At 38.8% G+C, this 20,238-nt stretch overlaps 1 protein-coding gene across 2 annotated transcripts in view; it reads left to right on the top strand.

The window, feature by feature from the left end:
• RARS1 (arginyl-tRNA synthetase 1) overlaps window positions 1–20,238 on the top strand; it is a 34,637-nt gene that overhangs the window by 14,165 nt on the left and 234 nt on the right. For both annotated transcript variants that reach the window (XM_079146064.1, XM_079146065.1), the window contains exons 8-14: window positions 548–677; window positions 2,217–2,321; window positions 5,492–5,670; window positions 6,142–6,251; window positions 8,928–9,033; window positions 18,672–18,844; window positions 19,246–19,493. In XM_079146064.1, the coding sequence (XP_079002190.1) occupies window positions 548–677; window positions 2,217–2,321; window positions 5,492–5,670; window positions 6,142–6,251; window positions 8,928–9,033; window positions 18,672–18,844; window positions 19,246–19,493 (1,051 nt within the window). The remainder of the gene's footprint in view (window positions 1–547; window positions 678–2,216; window positions 2,322–5,491; window positions 5,671–6,141; window positions 6,252–8,927; window positions 9,034–18,671; window positions 18,845–19,245; window positions 19,494–20,238) is intronic.

The raw sequence follows: 20,238 nt of genomic DNA, 5'->3' as shown, positions 1-20,238 counted from the left end.
TTAGGATTGATTTTTTTCCCCCATCCAGTAAGCATGTATTAGCTTCCAAAATGAAATAATAAAAGCAATATTCTTTTTAGTTAAAAAAAAAAAAAAATTCACCAAAATGGAGTTTAAGGCACAGAAAATTCAGTCCTACTTGTTCAGTATCCTTTACTAACTCGAACACAAAAGTATTGGTGTAAATTAGTCTTTTGTGAATTGGGAAAGTAGAATAACAACTGGTGATAGTTATCTGTTTTCAAGAAAACCTCAAAAGACGATAGCTGTTTGACATTTTCATCTGTAACAACAGTCTTTTACCTTTGGGCAGAGCCGAGTACCCAACACAGGGCCTCATGCCTGCTAGGCGAGTGCTTTACCACAGAGCTCTTGCCTCAGCCCCTGTGATAATGTTATTGACTTGAGGTAGAACATTTGTTTCAATGTTATACATCTTCACTTTCTCATAGTGTGTTTGTGTATGTGTGTGTGTTTAGAAAAACAACTTTTTAATCTAGAAATATAGAATTGGATTCTTACATACCATGTTTTTATTAAAAAACAGGAATCTAAAAAGAGGTTCGATACTGAGGAGGAATTTAAGAAGCGAGCGTACCAATGTGTTGTTCTTCTCCAGAGTAAAAACCCAGATATTATAAAAGCTTGGAAACTTATATGTGATGTGTCCCGTGAAGGTGAGTTTCTGGGGTTCATTCCTTCGTCATTCCTTTAGTCTTTATTCAGGGTAGCTCCTTTTTCTCTTTTGTTATTGCTGTTCTAGGCATTGAACTATACCACTGAGCTATATCCCCAGTCCTTTTTATTTTGAGACAGGGTCTCAGTTGCTGAAACTGGCCATGAACTTGAGATTCTTTTGTCAGCCTCCTAAGTTGCTGGGATTCAGGTGTATACTACCATGCCTGGCTTCCCTATGGATCTTTAATGATGATTCAAACTTTTGAGAATGGGCAAATTGTTTTTTTTTTTAAATAGGTTTCTGAAACAACTAAGACGACAGGCAGATGCAAAATTTAACTTTCTTAAAAGTCAGTAAACATTAGACTGTAAAACTGGGGATGTATTCAGTAGGAGAGCATTTGCTTAGCATGCACAGTGCCCTATTTTGATCCCAGAACCACCAAAAAAAAAAAAAAAAAAAAAAAAAAAAAAATAGTGAAAGGGATCATATTTAGAGTAAGAATCAAAGCTATGTAAGATTTATGAATGTATCCAGAAATGTGTAGGACCAAAATGTAGAGAAGTATACAAGGGGGTATGGTAGACTGTTGGGTACAGAGTGTCACACAAAGTTCTACAGTTTCCATTCATTTATAGTTGTAAGACAATTTCAAGTTTTCACACTTGACAGTAATTTTAAAGACTGCTGGAATAGTAAATGGATAAAATAGTCCATAGTCTCTGCGAAAGAAGGCTAATGACTGCTTATTGTCACTGGGTAGTAAAATGCTTAACAGTGCTACAGTAGGTAATACTGTGTCAGTGACACATGGGTAGCAGACATGTAAGTGATAACAGATTAAAAAGAATTATAAGAAAATTCACTGAATGTTTGCTTGCTGAATGGAAAAAGATTTTCCTTGGTCTCATTTACATTTTTTTAAGAATCAATCTTTAGGGTCAGGTGTGGTGGCCCATGCCTTTAAATCACAGCTGGTATGGATGCTGAGGCTGGAGAAATCACAAGTTCAAGGCCAGCCTGGGCAACTTGGCAAGACCATACCAAATTTTAAAATTAAAAGAATTGGGAACATAGCTCAGTGGTAAAGTGCCCCTGGTTCAGTCCCCAGTACCACAAAAAAAGAATGAATTTCTGAAATGATATATCTTTCTTATTTGGTTGGGGGTGGGGAGTGTGTAAATGTACACAGAAAAAAATTGTGTAGTCCCAATCATTGTTAATTGATGTCGATGATCTGTTGGTGGGAGGACCTGGGGCGGGGGGGGCATTGTTAATTGATGTCGATGATCTGTTGGTGGGAGGACCTGCGGGGGCGGGGGGTTACTGGATGGTGCTGCAGATTGTGCCTCACATTGCTGAATATTTATTGTTTTGCCAGTGAGCTGCATCCCCAGTCCCAACATTTTAACAATTGTCTTACCCCAGTGTGTGTCATGCATTTTATTTTCTTCCATATGTGTTGAATGATTTTATCTTTTTGTAAGGTACATGGTTCCTGTTTTTATTAATCTTTTGTGGCATTTTTTTCCCCTAGAATTTAATAAAATCTATGATGCATTGGACATCTCCTTGATAGAGAGGGGAGAATCCTTCTATCAAGATAGGATGAATGATATTGTAAAGGAATTTGAAGATAAAGGTAGGTACTACACTTTTATTTTTAAACAGGTTTCATTTATTTATTTTGTATAAACACCCTATGTTGTAGCCACAGCTGGAGCCTGGGTCCTCTGTACAAAGACTCTGATGTGGCTTCTCTCAAGATGGTCAGTGACCCCAGCACCACAAAAAAAAAAAAAATGGTCAGCGAATGCCTGATAGGGAGACTTGGTGAACATAGTCTCCTTCCAGAGATGGGGAGTCAAGTAGCTGTATGTCTTGGAGATGGCATCAAAGGGGGCCTTAGTGAAATTGCCCAAGGGGGCAGTACAGCCCCTGGCAGAAGTGTAGCTGTCATCAGTACCAGCCATCAGCAGCAGTTTCTTGGGCACAGGGGCTGAGACAATGCCAGTACCTCTGGGGGCAGGGATGAGCTGCACCAGCACAGAACCACAACATCCAGTCACCACACAAGGGACAGCGTGGGGCTTGCCAGTCTTGTTCCCCTACTAGCCTCTCTGCACAGGAACAATGGAGAGCTTGGCCAGTATAACGGCCCCTCGGATAGCAGTGGCTACCTCCTTGAAGCACTTTACTCCCAGTCCAACGTGACGGTTGGAGTCCCCGATAGCTGCACATGCCTTGAACCTGGTCCACTGGCCAGCATGAGTCTGCTTCTGTACAGGCGTGTTCTTCAAAACCCCATCCTTGAATCACGCCTCCAGGAGAAAGTCAATGGTCTCAGACTCCTTGATAGGCAAAGAGAAGAAGTAGCTCTCCTCCAAGGACTTGATCTTCATGTCCTTGACCAGGAGGCCCAGCTTGGTGACCGGGACCCACTCCTTGTCTTTGGCTTTGCCCCGAGAGCACCGCAACCCCAACCACAGCCTCAGAGACCTCTGCCAAAGCCACAGTGGCCACCCATTCTGGGGCTCTGGGCACTCCTGCTACACCGGCATCATCCACCATTTGACGTTTTCCCAGAGAAGCGGCACTACACTTATTTTAAAAATTCGTTTTAAATTTGCAAACATAGGCAAAAGTGGAAAAAAATTTTTTAATCCCCAAGACCTAGCACTTGTCAACCAATTACGACTACTGATCATCCTTATTGTTTCTGTGACTTCCCATACATACTGCTTACATCCTCTAGCCCTAAAACAAAAGCACCATTATCACAGCAAGAAAGTGAATAATTCCTCCCATCCCAAGCCCCCCCCCTTTTTTGGGGGGGAGGAACAGTGTCACTAAAGCTGGCCTGACTGGCAATCCTCCTGCCTTGGCCTCCAGGGTAGCTGGAATTAGGAAGTATAGTTGTACACCATTAGAGTTCACATTTCCCAAGGTAAATAATTTAGAGTCTGCACATTGCATTTGTTTAATATGTATCCTATATTCTAGAAATTCAGAGATTCCCCCTCGTCTATTTTTACTTCTTTTACTGTTGAATAAACTGGGGCTATATGTCCTATAGATTTTTCCATATGATCTTAATGTTGCACAATTCCTGTGTATGTTTTCTTTATATATTTTTAAGGCAAATTATCTACCATTGAGCAGTATTCCCAGCCCATTTTTATTTTGAGACAGGGTCTTGCTAATATGCCCAGTCTGGTCTCCAACTTGCAGTCTTCCTGCTTTATCCTCCCAAGTATAGGAGGTTATAGACATGCACCACCAAGGCCAGCTTTCCATATTTTCCAAAAAGTCTTCATTAGATTCAGTTTTGCTTTTGCCTTGTTTTTTGTTTCCCAATTTTCATTTATTTGCAGGAATGAAAATAATTTCTGGTTTGCTGTTTTTGTGATACTAATTTAGTGCATTCAGTTATCAACCTGGTCTATCAATAAGTTTCCTATCAGATTTTTCCCTGTTTGAATGTTCATGACTGGTGCATTACTTCATGAGAGGTTGGAGTATGTTAGTGTGGAGTGATTGATACCTTTTTCATTTGTTATGTGGGATTCTCTTTGTATGCCTTTTTAAGGCAATCGGAAGTGCTTGATTTATTTTTTTTTAATCAATAGTCAAAAGAGGTTCATTTCATAGCTTTTTCTAAATGAGTTGTTTGACTTATTGTAAATGGGGCTTTTACACTACATAAAAGATACATTTTAGTCAGTTACCCTTATTTTTTGTAATGTTCAATTTGCCCAATTTTTAGTTAATGGTAAGCCCCTCATGTTTGATTTTCCTCAACCCTTGTAGTCTGATAGTTTACTTGCTCTCATACAATATTCCAGGCTCATTTTATAGATTTCCTGTCCTAGATCTGCTGTCAGCCACATCTCCAAGGAAAGCTGATTCCTTAAATGGGGAAATTATAATTATTAATCATAGCCTGGAACCATTCCTTCTAAAATTACAAGAATTAGCGTGTTTTGGTTTGTTTTTGCAAATGCTGGGGATTGAACCCAGGGCCTTGCACATGCTAGGCAAGAACTCTACCACTAGCCCTAATGATTTTTATTGAGGAGAAAATGGGCACAAAGAAGTAATTTCCCAAGGTAACCTAGCTAATACGTGATAAATCTGAGATTCAGACCTAGGCAATTTGTCTTCAGATCTTGTTTTAAACCACTGCTTTTACTTTACCCAGCCTTAGTTTCTTAAGCTAAGAAAGCAGTTATTTACAGCACAATTATTGTGAAAATTTAATAGTTGTATATTTGACACACAGTGGCACTCAAAAATAGGTGATGTTATCATGTTCTTTCCTCTTTCTGCATCCAAGAATCTTGCCCTTTTCATCATGAATATAATTTTTTTCTACTTCTCATTCCAAAAGCTAAAACCTTCTGTGTTTGATCACACTATAAAAGGTCTTTATAAGAATAGCGTCTTTCTCAGAAGAGTTATGGCTCTAGCTTTAAATCAAGAGAGACTTTCATGCGTTTGGCCTGCATAGCAGGTGGGTTCCAGTCAAGCGTTCTATAAAGAGCTTGGGAGCCAAGTGTAGTATGAGTCCAGAAAACTGCTATATCTGACCTATACTCTGACAGCATCTTGTACTCCCAGACAACCTTGACCTTAGTGATTTTCCAAGGCTTCTAGTAGGTCATGCATGAGACAAAAATTGTGGTTTTTTTCAGCTAAGAAATATTTTCTAGAATATTCATAGACTAGTTAGGTAGTCCTAAAATGACCAACCATTCCAGTACCTTCAGAGTTCTTTTAGCATTGGTGAAGACTGTGTTTTTTTTCCCCTAGGATTCGTGCAAGTGGATGATGGCAGGAAGATTGTGTTTGTCCCAGGGTGTTCCATACCATTAACCATAGTGAAATCAGATGGAGGTTATACCTATGACACATCTGACCTGGCTGCTCTTAAACAAAGACTACTTGAGGAAAAGGCAGATATGGTTATCTATGTGGTAGACAGTGGACAAGTAAGTTTGTAGATTTGTCTGTGTTCTAACATTGTCTGGAGGTAGATAGTATGGCGAGGTTGGTGGCACTGGATGGCTGTAAATTTTCCCCAGATACTAAGATCGGGAACATCAGTTTATCATGGGAAAAATAATACTTTTCCAGGTGTTCTCTAGAAAATGGAAAAGGAGACTTCTCTAAACCTCAGCAGTTGTTCTTATCAGTAGGGGTGTGGTAAGAACTAAAATTTAATGAAGTTATTGTGTGCAAACTTGCCTACAATTCATTTGCTTTTAGAACTTTGGTAACAGTCTTGCTCTTAACTGTTTCTCACATAATGAAGAGTAAGAGAAAAGCTTTTAATATAAAACTCTTGGCACAAAACTTGAGTGGATTGTATTTTACAAACATCCCTTAAGCATAAGGGCCTTAAGCCTTTTTTAAAACTATTAGAAAACTGGCAAGTAACTCTCTTTTTCTGCTCTTTATAGTCTGTGCACTTCCAGACGGTATTTGCTGCTGCTCAGATGATTGGTTGGTATGACCCTAAAGTAACTAGAGTGTCCCATGCTGGATTTGGTGTGGTACTTGGGGAAGACAAGTAAGTCTGGAAAACCGAAGATGGTAATAACATACCTGATCCCCACATTTCTCTGGAAAAGGCCCTGGTTGTTGTTATTTTTTTTATAGCATATTAGGCGGTCCCATTTTTCAGTCCACTTGTTACAGTGAACTCTGCTGAGCTGTTCTCTGTTCTCCTTACTGCCAGAGGATGTAGTCTCCCAGAGACATGTTCACAAAGTCCAATGAAAAGGAAACTCGAGACCTTAAGAGATTAGAAGTTTCTTTTCCCACAGATTTAAGCTCTAAAAATCTATAGTGATACTTCTTCAGATTTCAGGAAAAAAAAAAAATAGTCATTTCGTAAATGTCTTCTTAACAGTTGCACACTTGGTCAAAATCTATAAGCTTGATTCAGTTGAGCTTTGATTTACTGCTTTCATTCTTATGACTCTCAAAAATATTATCAAAGCCTACATATTAATGTCTGTTTTATCACATTTTCCATTTTTCAGTTCTTAACATTTGACTCAGTGTTCATGAAATAAAAAGGTAATACACTTAGGTATTTATATGCAGTAGTCATCATTTCAGAGGTGCAAAATTTTTCACATTTTAAAAAATCTTAACCTTCACTAGTATTTTAGGCTCACTTGCCATTTAATCAGCACTTCTCTTAAAAACTGGCATCTTATAATGGATAATGCCCAAATATATCACAGATGGTAATGCTCCTGAAAACCACATGAGGTGACAAGAGATTTGTCTAGACAATGCTCAGAAGCCCTGATGGGAGCATATCAAAGACAAGTTGGGCTTGTCCACAAGATGTTATTTTAGATAGGGATTTTATAGCAGTGAATTTGTTCATTAATTCTGTGACTTTCAGTGGAGCTTTTCTAGAATCAAAACTCTAGGTCCTTATGGTCCTAAGAGAGGGCTTAAACCAAGGAATTGAATATTTCTTATTGCATCTCAGTTCCTGAACTGTTTCCTGACAGATATTTAGGTGGTGTTCCTTCAGAAATTCTCTTATTTTTGTTCATACATTTACCAGCAGTGTTTGTGTTAGCATTTGTTTCAGTTATCATGTAACAGCAGAGGTATCCTAGATCACTTCTTTTAATGTTTGTGTTCAGCATAATTATAATATCCTGGGGCTGGGGTTGTGGCTCAGTGGTAGAGTGTTTGCCTAACACATGTGAGTCACTGCGTCCAGTCCTCAGCACCACATAAAAATAAAGGTATTGTGTCCATCTACAACTAAAAAGTGTATTTTAAAAAAGATTATAGTATCCTAGCTTTTTTTAATAATTAGATTATAGCTAATGGCAGCTCACCATATTTTAAATATGTACATGAAAATGCTCGATTCTGTTCTTTCAGTGATATTTTAATATTCAGTACATAATTTATCCTTTTCTTTCATCTTTGCTATTCCTTGGACACCTTTTTATTGAGCACCTGCTGTGCATAGCATTGGCTGGGTATTTTGCATTATGTACACAAAGATACACAGAACACGATCTCTAGTGGAGCCTGTGAAAATATACATGCCGGGGCCCACTGTGGGGGTCACTGACTTACTAAATCTAAAGTGAGTATTGGTCATCTCTGTTTTTAAAAGCTCTGTTGGTATTCCAATATGCATCCCTCCTTGTGAAAAATCAAATGGAAGACGGAAGGGGAGGGAATCATGGAAAGGACTGGTTGTTGCAAAGTAGATGCATTAGGAAATTTTCCTCTACATTTTGACTAGGCTGATGAGTTTCATTTCATAAGATATTTGAAAGTTGTTGAATACTTAGAAAGGAGCCATGGCAGACTGGGGGTGTAGCTCAATGGTAGAGCACCTACCTAGCATACGTGAGGCCCTGGGTTCAATTGCCAGTTCTGGGGGGCATAGGGAGAGAAAGGTATGGCATAAAGAAAACTATCAAAATGAAGATAATAGAGGAATTTTAATTCTGTGATTAAGGCAAATAGAGCCTTTCTAAGTCAAGCTCTAAAAATAAAAGGGAACTGTCACATTTGGTAAGCTTAATGTTTATAGAAAAACATGCTTTATTGTATCTTATATTTGAACCTAAAAAATATACTTGATGTTATGCAAACTTCTGCTTAATAGACAAAATCCAATTTTCTCAGCCACCCTTAACGTTGCTTATCAGTACTTTTGCCCCATCCAGCGAGATTCTAATTTCAGTACATCTAAATGAGGCCCTGGAATCCTTTTGTCATAAAATTGTCTCTCATATGCCTTTGGGTTTGATAACCACTAAATAAGAGCAATTACTATATAGAGAAACGCAAATAAGATTCCAATATAGGATTTTCTGACCTATCAAACAATTCTAGAAGCAAACATGTATTTTACTAATTTTTCTGAAAGGGCAGAACTACCAAGCAAAATGTTGTATTCCAGGTAATGCATAAATTAAATCTTTTCCTGATAGAAAGCCAAAGTAGACCACTATTAGGGCCAAACCACAGGGTGTTTTGAGCTGAGGGCTGGAGATGACATGCTGCAAACACCTTGTTTTGCACCCCCTCCCTGGTTGCCAGCTGGAATGAGGCACCATTAGCATCAAGCCTGTGATTCCAAATAGGCACGTATTACGGTTTGTGTTCAGGCCCCTAAAGCTTTCAGTTTGAATATTTCTAAGTTTAAAGGTCAGTTTCAAATCCATTCAATTGGGACTTTTAAATTTTTTAGGAAGAAGTTTAAAACACGTTCAGGGGAAACAGTGCGCCTCATAGACCTTTTGGAAGAAGGACTCAAACGATCCATGGACAAATTGAAAGAAAAAGAGAGAGACAAGGTAATCCAAGGCCTTATTTGCACAATGTGTTCTGTGCATTATATTGTAATTCTCCCCCCCCCCCCCCCCCCCCCCCCCCCCGCATACTGGGGATTGAACTCTGGTATGCTTTACCAGTAAACTACATCCCCAGTCCTTTTAATTTTTTGTTTTGAGATAGGGTCTTGCTAAATTGCCAAGACTGGTCTTGAACTTGCCATCCTCCTGCCTCAGCCTCCTGAGTTGCTGGGATTATTGAATAAACAGAAAAATTATAAGGAGTCAGTCTACCTAGGGCAGGATTATATTGCTTAGATTTTATTGCATGATGTTTGGTTCATGAATTGTGCTGAGCATTTATTGTGAAAATATTATTCTTGGCTATTACCAAAGGTCATGGCTTTTTCCTCCTTTTTTATTGTGACATAGTATCTGCTGCTTTTTCAAATGCTACATAAAAGCCTAAATTATTCTTTCTGGGATACCATGTGATGTTTCAGTGTGTATATTAATTGATGTTTAAATCAGGTTAAACATTTATCTCCTCAGACACTTATCATTTCTTTATGGTGAAAACATTCAAAATCCTTTTTCTAATTTTTGACATATACAGTATATTGTTACTTACTTGCCCTACTCTGCACTAGCATACCAGAACTTGGACTTACTCTTACTATAAATCAGCCGCCATTCCTCTTCCCAGCTCTGGTAGCCCAGTTCAGCTTCTACAAGCTGAACTCTTTTAGATCCCATGTGAGTACATGCAGTACTTGTCTTTCTGTACCTTGGTTATTTCACATAATAGAATGATCTCCATTTTCATCTACTTTGTTGCAAATGACAGGATTTCATTCTTTAATGTGTAGTATTCCATTGTGTGTAGGTACCACATTTTCCTTACCCATTTGTCAGCTGATGGACACTTAGGTTGTTTGGCTTTGTAAACAGTGTTGAAATGAACATGAGAGTCACATACTCATTTATTTTCTTGGGTACACACCCAGTAGAGGGATTATTGCATCATGGCAATACTGTTCTTGTCTTTTGAGGAGCCACAACTCAATTTTCATTCTGGCTGTACTAATTTACCTGCCTACCACTAGCGTACTAGGTTTCCTTTTTTTCCACAGCCCAGCAGTCATCGGTTGCTTTTTGTCTTTTTGATAATAGCCATTCTGACTAGAGTGAGTCGATAACCTAATGGCTTAGGTTTATATTTCTGTGCTGGTTAGAGGTGTTTAACTTTTTTTCCATATACCCATTAGCCATTCATATGTCCTCTTTTGAGAAATGTTCATTCAGATCTTTTTGCCTGTTTTTAAATTGGAATATTTGGGGTTTTGCTGTTAAGTTGTTTGAATTCTTTATTCTGGATTTCAGATGATTTGTAAATATATTTTGCTGTTTTGTAAATTGTCTTTTCACTATTATTTCCTTTCCTGCGCAGAAGCTTTTTAGTTTGATGTTGCTTATTTTTGCTTTTGTTTCCTGTGCTTTGGGGTTCTGTCCACAAAGTCCTTCCCATTCCAATAATGTATTTCTCCAGTGTTTTCTTCTAGTAGTTTCAGGTTAGTCTTTAATCCATTTGAGTTTTTTTTTTTTTAACTGATGGGAGTTAGGGATGTATTTGCAGTCTTCTGCAGATAACCAATTTTTTTTAGTACAATTTATTCAAAAGACTGCCCTTTCTTCACTGCATGTTCTTGGCTTGGTGTTCTCATTCTGTGACAGAGCACTTGCCTAACATGGCACAGGGACTATGTTCAGTCCTCAACACAAGGGGGGAAAAAATCGGTTCTAGGCTCTGGTCCTCTATGGTTTTATGCCAGGTATCATCTTGTTTTGTTTATTGCTTCTTTATAGTGTATTTTGAAATCATGTTAGTGTAATGCCTACTGCTTTGTTCTTTGTGATCAAGAGTGCTTTGGCTAATTCAGGATGACTTTGGGGTTTTTTTTAATTTTGGTAGATCCAGACAAATTTTGGTGTCATTTTTTTCTAATTCTGTAAAGAATATCATTGTCATAGGATTGAACTGCATCTGTAAGCTGCTTTGGGTAGTAGGAACATTTTAACAATATTGGTTCTTCTAATATATATGTATATCTTTCCATTTTTCTATGATCTCAAATTTCTTCTGTCACTATTTCATAATTTTAATTGTAAAGATCTTATACCTATTTGATTAAATTTATTCTTAGGCATTTTAATGTTTCATAGCTATTACAAATGGATTCACTTTTATTTTCTATTTTAGATAATTGACTTAGTATATAGCAACACTGCTGATTTTTGTATCCTGTAACTGTGCTGAATTAAATCATTTCTGGTGGTGTTTTAGTTAAATATTTGGGGCCTTCTAAATATAAGATCATGGCATTTACAGTGACTGACTTCTTGTCAGTTTGAATGCCCTTTATTTTTTTCACTTGCTTGATTGGTCTGGCCAGGACTTCCAGTACTATGCTGAGTAACAGTGGCAAAAATGGCATTCTTACCTCATTTTAGACCTTAGAGAAAGCTTTCAGCTTGTCCCCGTTTGGTATGAGATTAGCTGTTGGCTTATTACATGTGGCCTTTAAGATAGGTTCCTTTAATAGCCAATTTGTTCAGCATTTTTATCCTGAAAGCTATTGGATTTTTGCTATGTAGTTTTTGTCCTTCATTCAGTTCATGTGGTTTATCACTTGTTGATTTGCATGTGTGGAATCATCCTTGCATCCCTGGGATAAATCTCACCTGTTCATGGTTGACGATTTTTTACTGTGCTTTTTGAATTCATTTTGTATGTATGTTTGTCAGGAACACTGGCTTGTAGCCTTTTTTGTTGTGTTCTCATCTGGTTTTGGTTTCAGGGTAATGTTGGTCATGTAGAATAAGTTTGGAAGAAGCCCCTCTTAGTTTTCTGGAATGATTTAAGAAGAATTGGTATGAGTTCCTTAAGTGTTGGCTAGAACTTGGCGTGCAGCCATCTGCTCCTGGGTTTCCCTTTAGTGGTAGAGTTAATTACTGATTCCATCTCATTTCTCATTCTACTTAGATTTTTTTATTCTTCATGATTCATTTTTGGAAAGGTGTATTCAGGAGTTAGTTGGCGTGTACTTGTTTATAACAAGCTCTAACGATCCTTTGTGTTTCTCTGGCACAAAGTTAGTGTCTCCCTTTTCTTGTCTTTTTCTTGGTCAGGAGTGGCAGTTTCTTTTTAGAAAACCCTCTCTTCATTTTGTCGATTCGGTATATTCTTTTAGCCTCTGTCATCACTCTACCACTGAGGTATATCCCTACCCCTTTTTTTGTTGTATTTTGAGATAGGGTTCCACTTAGTTGCCCCAGGCTAGCTTCAAACTGATGCTCCTGCCTCAGCCTTTCAAGTAGCTGGGATTGTAGACATGTAACACCACACACAGCTGTATTAAATTCTTCATTCAAGAGTTCCCCCAGTATGGTTGCTATCTGATCCATTTCTGGTACCTTATTTAGTCCATTAGATGAGGCCGTGGTCCCCTGAAAGTCCCTGATGCTCATCCGTGTGAGACATCATCTGGGGTTTACAGAACAAGGTTGTTCTTCCAGTCTTCATTATTTACTTTGTAGTGCCTGTCTTCCCAGAAATTCTGAGCAGGCTGCTTAAATTGAGCTTAAAGAACCATTCTGCTGTTTCAGCAGTAGGTGGCACCATAGGCCCAGTTGTGCCACAAGTCCACTGTGCTGTGTTGTCATTATTTCAGCACTGGAGTGTGATCTAAGCCAGGTTTGTCCCAACCCCACACAGTCTCTCAGTGAGCGTTTTCCGTGGAAATATCTAAAAAGGATACTCCACTCCTCTACTCTGGAGACTCCTGGTCCACAGTCAACAACCTGTGGTCAGGCACTGAGGGATTCTGCCCAGCTCAGGCCAGATCATTGTGGAAGGAGCGGCCCCATTGTCCTTTACCATATCTGTGCCCACCAGTGCCACAGCATGTCACAGCCTGAGCCCATGGCCTGTTGAGCTCAGCATAGCATTGCAGTGTAGGACTAAGGCCAGTGCTGCTGTGGGCTGCCTACCGATGAGGTAGACTTGTGGCCTGTGACTGCTGCAACCAGGTGGGGGTGTTGCTGACTAGAAGAGTGCTCAGGTGGACTGGGCTGTGCGTCTCGGGGATGCCAGGCGCCAGGCCTATTTCAGAGGCTTTGCCCTGGGATTGGAGGCCATTAGGACCTGCCCAATGTTAGTTTTCTCTAGGCTGGCACTCAGTTCCCAAGACGGTCCTGTGTTACTGGCCTGCTCCCATTGAATGGAGTCTTGTGCTGTCTACAATAAGGGTAGTAGTGGCAAAGACAGTAGACCGTCCTTTGGCCTGCAGGAATGGCAATAGGCCTGGCATACCCGAGTCTCATGGCGACGAGGACCTGCCTGGCCTCAGGGTGCGCTCGGGCTCACGCAGCAGTCAGCAGCAGTGCAGGTCAGAAATGAGAGTTTATCCCACTGAGGTACAGTTCTCTGCTTGGCGCCAGAGCAGCTTTAGAGACTTGTCTACAAACACTGCTCTGGGCATAGCTCTGCTGCCTGTGGTTTGGTGGTGAAGATATGAAAACATGTTCAACATCTTTAGCAATTAGAGAAATGCAAATTAAAAGCTATACTGAGATTCCATCTCACTCCAGTCAGAATGGCAACTCTCAAGAATATAAGTAACAACAAATGTTGGTGAGGATGTGAGGAAAAGGGAATGCTCATACACTGCTGGTGGGATTGCAGATTGCAACCACTCTAGAAAGTGGACACTCTTCAAGAAACAAGACTGGAACCCCATTTGACCCAATTATTCCACTCCTCTGCATTTATCCAAAGGGCTTAAAATCAGCATACTACAGTGACACAGCCACATCAATGTTTATAGCAGGACAATTCACAGTAGCTAAGCTATGGAACCAACCTACATGCCCATCAACAGATGAATGGATAAAGAAAATGTATATATACACAGTGGAATATTATTTAGCCATAAAGAATGAAATTATGGCATTTGCCGGTAAATGAATGGAACTGGAGAATATCATCCTAAGTGAAATAAGCCAATCCCAAAAACCAAAGGTTGAGTGTTTTCACCGATATGTAGAAGATAAGCCACAATAAAGGGGGGGAAGCGGAATAAGAAAAGTTCAGATTAGATAAAGGGGAACAAAAAGAAGAGAGGGAGATAGGAACAGGGAAAACAATAAATCCAAGATAATTTTATGAACACATGAATATACTTGAGTGAACCCCACCATTGTACCCACCCACAAAAATGGGGTCCTAATTAGAATAAGATATATCCTAGTGTAAAATTTTTATCAAAATGGATTCTACTGTCATGTATAATTAAAAATAACCCAGAAAATAAAAATTTTTTTAAAAGATACTAAAAGTAGGATCACAGACCCTTGTGAAATAATGGCCACTTAGCCAAAGTTATAAGGAATTCAAAGACCTAAATTTAAACACTTAGCTCTTTGAGGGCTGTTTTCTGACTTAATTAATCAAACCCAAATAAAAATCTTGGGGACATGAGAAGTTAGCCAAATGGGAAGTCATTATTCCCTAGGCCAGTTGTGGAAAGGGAGAAGTAAAACTTCCTGCATTGTAATTGCTGCTCCTTATGAGAAGCCCGTGTAGGTCATCTGGAAGTAACCCTAATAAAAAGGGACTCGAATGTAGGCAGTAGGAGAATGTGCATCCAGTGTTAGGGTGCACATCACGTTAGAGAGGGATGTAAACACTAAGACTGTCAGTGTGTGACCTTGGACGTGGTGAAAGCACGTGACACATCAGAGAAGCAAGTTATCCTTGGCCTTTAAGACAGACATTTTAGCAGCCAGAACTGAGGAAGGGGACAAAAGGCTTCAGGAGCCAACTAAAAACGAAAACTAAACTGGGAAAAACTCTTGTTGAGACTATGGTTGAACATTTTTAGAAGAACATTTCAGAATTAAAAGGTCAAAATCTCCTACAGATTTACTAAGTACAGATAAATATTTCAAGAAAACCTTGTTTCTTTAAACAGTAAGATTCTGGTTTCATATCTGTGTTAATGTTAAGTTTTTAGAAAAATCTGTGAACTTTAATTATAACCAACTTGATCAGATTTTCTTTAAAAGTTGTCATTCACAAACTTTGCATGACTCCTTCAGATCCTTTACAATCTACTTAAACCTTTGGTTTTTGCACTATATTTCTTTATTCCCATTGTCGAGCAATCCAGTCATTTTTCTTTGGACAAATTTTTTCTACCACATACAATTCTTATATTTTTAACTTCCTCTGCCTCTCTCCTACTTATGGTTTCTGTTTCCTTCCTTAGATTTATAATTTGAAACAATCCTTTAATAATAAACACACACTTCCAAATTATAAAAAAAATTACCCTTATAAAGAAAATTTGTTGGTTTGGTATGGTCATATATTTTTCTTTTGTATTCTTTAGAATTTTTAACTCTTAAGGTTATTTAAACCCTGATATCTAGTGAAGACCAGGGAAGAAATGGTTGTAAATTGTTTACCATGTATCAAAAATTTAGGATATAACTTCAAACATGTATCTTCTCTTTGGACAACAACAAAAAAAACTAATGTGGAATAAGATACAGTATCTTTTCTATTGAATTTATATTTAGTAATTGGTGTTTCAGTATTTTACCTGATAAACAGTGAGTCATTTCTAAGTATTTAACATAGCTTTAATAAAGTGATGTCCAAGTATTTTTAACAATTAGACCTAGATTATTTATGATAGACATTGGGCATAGTCACTTTAAAATACTTAAAAAAAAAAAACTAAGTTTTTCCAAGAAAAACACACTCCAGAAGTTAAATAGCTGTATTTACCCCATATACACAGGAAGCAACAGGCACAGCATTGCCCTGTCTCCGCATGTTAGGTAAGATACCTTTAGCCGTCCAGCAAGTAACCTTGCCTGTGGACAGGCAAACCTGGATGGTCAGTTCTGAAAAGTTTTTATTTTACCATCAGATTTATTGAAGATTTACTAAAACCATGTGAACTAAAAGGCATTTGAGTTAATTACTGTAGTTTATTTGGGTGTTCATATATCTGTTAGCCAATTCAAGTAGGTTTTCTTAGGGGATTTTACATATAAATAGTTCATTTTAGACTTTGTCACAGACAAAAATAGAGTAATATGAGTTCACCAGTTTATAAAGACATTTGGATCCAAATTATTTTTTGACAAAAATGGGACAAGTTAAAGTCACCTATTTATATGGGTAAGCTTAAAGATTTTGCATCTGCACTAATGGTTAATCACAGGACGTTAAAGTAGTTTCGTGGAAGTTTGGTTTTAATCTCTCACATGCTGGGAATGGAGCCCGGGCATGCTGCATGCTAGGCACGCACTCTACCACTGAACTGACTCCCCAAGCCCTGCTTTTTCCAGTCCGAAATGAGTTTAAGGGTTAATTGTTACCTCCAAGTGACCTTGAATTTAATAATTATGTTCATTTTGTTTGCTAGTCTAGTTTGCTTGACCTACTCAACAGGGTCAGGAAACATTTTTAGACATGTTTTTAAAAGACTGTTTGCAGGATTTTTTCTACTTTCCCCCTCAAGCTTTTCCTGGCTCATGGAAGTTGGAGCAATTTATATACAGGACAGAGATCTTTTATTATTGCTCAGGAGTTTGACCAAGGCATAGGTTGGTTTAAAAGGCATAATTTGAGGGACTCTGTATGCATACTGATCTAGCTCTTTCCTTTTAGATTAGGAATCCTCAGTTAACTGTTTCATCAGCCTAGCTGTTGTTAAGTGAGAAAATCTAAATTTTCTCATTTCCAGAAGGTGTGTCTTAAGTTACCACAGAGTTGCTGTGAATTGCAAAACCGTTAATTTGAAAGTTGCTTCATTTCTTGTCTTGACTAAAGTGTCAAAAGAAAAACTCTCAGGCTTTGCTCTGTTTTTTGTCTGTCTCTTACTATAAACAGGTCAACAGAAAACAGATGGATGACTTAAAAAGCCTTTAAACGTTAAAATGTGATTGTAGTTTAAAAGAACCATTCTACAGTTTAGCCAACTAGAGTACCTGAGGGGGGAATTTTTGCATACTTTTGAATTTGGTGTTCCATTTTGTTTTTTATCTTTTGGGGGAAAATCCTCTAAAAGCCCCCTTTGGGAATGTTAAGGGTTTGGACAGTGTTTTGCTTTGGTAAGTGTACTGCGCACAAGATTCTTTTTTTACTTCATGGATGACCTTGCTTGAGAGTGACCAAGGTTTCCCGAGTTGCACAGAAATGGTCTTGTTCCTGGCAGGTCCTGCCTCTCCAAGAGCAGTTGAGTTTCAGAGAATATCCTGTGGCTGATGGTAGTTAACCCAGTAACTTTTCATTAGCCATCCCGAGCTTACCATTTAAAATGTTACTTTTGGCTTAGAAGATTTTCAGAAATATGGAGTAAAAAAGACAAACCATGTATAGACAGGTGTAACCAAACCAAAATTAAGATGCTCACAAACTGTAAATCATTGTTAAACTAGGTACACAAAACCTTAAAAAGAACTCGCCAAAGGAGATAAGTGCTCTCAGAATGTAAATTCTGTGGAAATTTGAGTACTCAACAGGACAGTGTTCTTGTGCTAGAAAGGACTTCCCAGAAAATAAAATAGTCTCTGATAGTCCAACAAATGGATGCAGGGTCTTTTACTTAGATACTCCTTATCAAACCAGATCCTAAATAAAGTCAGCAAGGATCCTCTACCAAACAGTGGCTTTGATCTGAAGAAAGAGGAAAGCCATGGAAATGAGGAATGTGAAGGACCAGAACCTGGTGAGAACCTCACCAGGTTCTCAGAGTCCCCAGTTCCCTCCACAAGTGGTCTCACTTTAGGTGCCTTTCCTAACCCTAGCCATGCCAGCCTAAATAACAGACTTTAAAAAAATATTCTTCGGGCCTGGAAGAGCATGGCAATGACAGTACACATGTGCCATAGTAAACTGTTTTCTTTAACTTCTGGTTGAGGCAAAGGGAAGTGTTTCAAGGCAAAAATGATTGCTTGAGATATTTGGAATTAGCAATTCCTAGCCACAGGATTAATAACAAAGTTGGTGCCAATCCAAGGTTGGACCAGCAGTTGCTGGGTAGACATTCTTGAAATTGTTCATATGATGTTGCAGTTGCAGCAGATTCTTCTGTGCTAGCTGCTCTCCAGCAATCTTGAGAGAACCCTTCCTTCATGACTTCCCAGCCACACCTTATTTCTTAGAATTGATACCAGCAACCCTGTTTTTACCTTGACATCCTTCACAGTATATTTTACCCAGACTTTACATAGTTGCTTTCAGTGAATGGTTGGTCTGCTACAACCTCATCTATCATGGCCAGAACAGAAATACTTAATATATGACTAAATTTTTTTTTTTGAAAATGACTTCTTCCACCCTTGAATTTTATTAATTTTGTTTTTATTTTACTATAGTTTTCTGTAACAGTATTTATGATACGAAGTGGATATAAATTAGTCATTTGATGATTTTACTTCATTATTTTTGTTGACCCAGGTTATTCTATCTCAGTGTCATTTTTAATTGATAATTGTGTCCTTAGATGCTCCCTACCCCATTATTCTTCCTGTGGTTATCAGAGCAAAAGCAGTGGTTAGTAAGCTGTGAAGTTGTTTTTCCTAAGGTGTTAACTGCAGAGGAATTGAAAGCTGCTCAGACATCTGTCGCTTATGGCTGTATCAAATATGCTGACCTTTCCCATAACCGGTTGAATGACTACATCTTCTCCTTTGACAAAATGCTTGATGACAGAGGGAACACGGCTGCTTACTTGCTGTATGCCTTCACTAGAATCAGGTAACTTTATTTCGAATCGAATGAAAGTATTCTTAGTTGCTCCAAAACGTATTTTGTACATACAAGTGCCTTTTAGGATTGCAGGTTATACTTGAATTCCATAGACTGTCCCCATTTACTCTGGCAGACAGCCCCCTGTGCACTCTTGATTTAAATACCAAACAGGCGCCTTCTGACCCCCTAAAAGAATATTGCCTTTTAATATTATAAAACACTTCAAACCAGGTTATCAACTTTGCCTAATAATATGCCCCAGAGTAAAATGCATTGTCTATTTTATAAGAATCTCTTTAGTTGCTGATACTTTGATTTATTCAGTCACATCTTATTACATGTTTTCTCGCGGGGAAGGATGTGTGCGCCTGATAGAGTGGAACAGTCGCGCTTCTCTGGTGTTTCAGGTCTATTGCCCGGCTGGCCAGCATTGATGAAGAGATGCTCCGGAAGGCTGCTCGGGAGACCAAGATCATTTTGGACCACGAGAAGGAATGGAAACTAGGCCGGTGCATTTTACGCTTCCCTGAGATTTTACAAAAGATCTTAGATGACTTATTTCTCCACACACTCTGCGACTATATTTACGAGCTGGCAACCACTTTCACAGAGTTCTACGACAGCTGCTACTGTGTGGAGAAAGATCGACAGACCGGTGAGTCTCGTCCCCTGTCCACGTTGGGGAACGGGTGCCATGAAGGAACTTGAGTTGGGTGGGGGTACACTCCCAATTGTTTATTCATAGAAATCCTCCCTTTTCCCCAAAGAATGGCATAGTAATCCATACCATACATAAAATGGACAAAATTAGAACAAATGCTAGCAGAAACTGTTTCTCCACTCAGGCTCAGGGGTGGATGGAACCTTACAACTTCAAGGAAAACAGCTGGGAGAACTCTTGGAATAGGGCACTCTTCAACAAGAGTGTCTGAGGTGCCTAGCAGGTGCATTTGAACCTAGCTTTAACTGGATTTTTTGGTTTGGTTTGTTTTTTTTTGCCTTGTTTGTGGGGCATGCAGTAGAGGGGACTGGGAATCACTCCCAGGGCCTTGCACTTGCGAGGTAAGCCGTCTACCACTGAACTACAGTCCCAGGCCAAGGAAGCTGCCTTTGGAAAACAACTGATGATCCTTTCCTTCCTTAGGTGCTCTGACATTGTAGTTAGTGAAGTATGTGTTACAAGGCAAGTAGCTATTTGTGAGGGTCATGCCTGAGAACAAACTTTTGTAAAAGAAATTTCACTAATATAGTATTTATTTCAGATTATCGATCTTAGAAGAGAACTCTGAATTTTACAAAGGAATGTAAAAGCTACATTTCTAATCATTGCAAACCTTATATAAACAGTTTTTTTTCTTCTTGGATCGTCGAGTTGCAGGTGGTTGTAGATAGAGCCTACA

Source organism: Sciurus vulgaris, assembly GCF_902686455.1.
Source record: "Sciurus vulgaris genome assembly, chromosome: 6".
Taxonomy (NCBI): domain Eukaryota; kingdom Metazoa; phylum Chordata; class Mammalia; order Rodentia; family Sciuridae; genus Sciurus; species Sciurus vulgaris.
The sequence above is the reverse complement of the archived record's forward strand: the minus strand, read 5'-3'. Positions and strand labels throughout refer to the sequence as shown.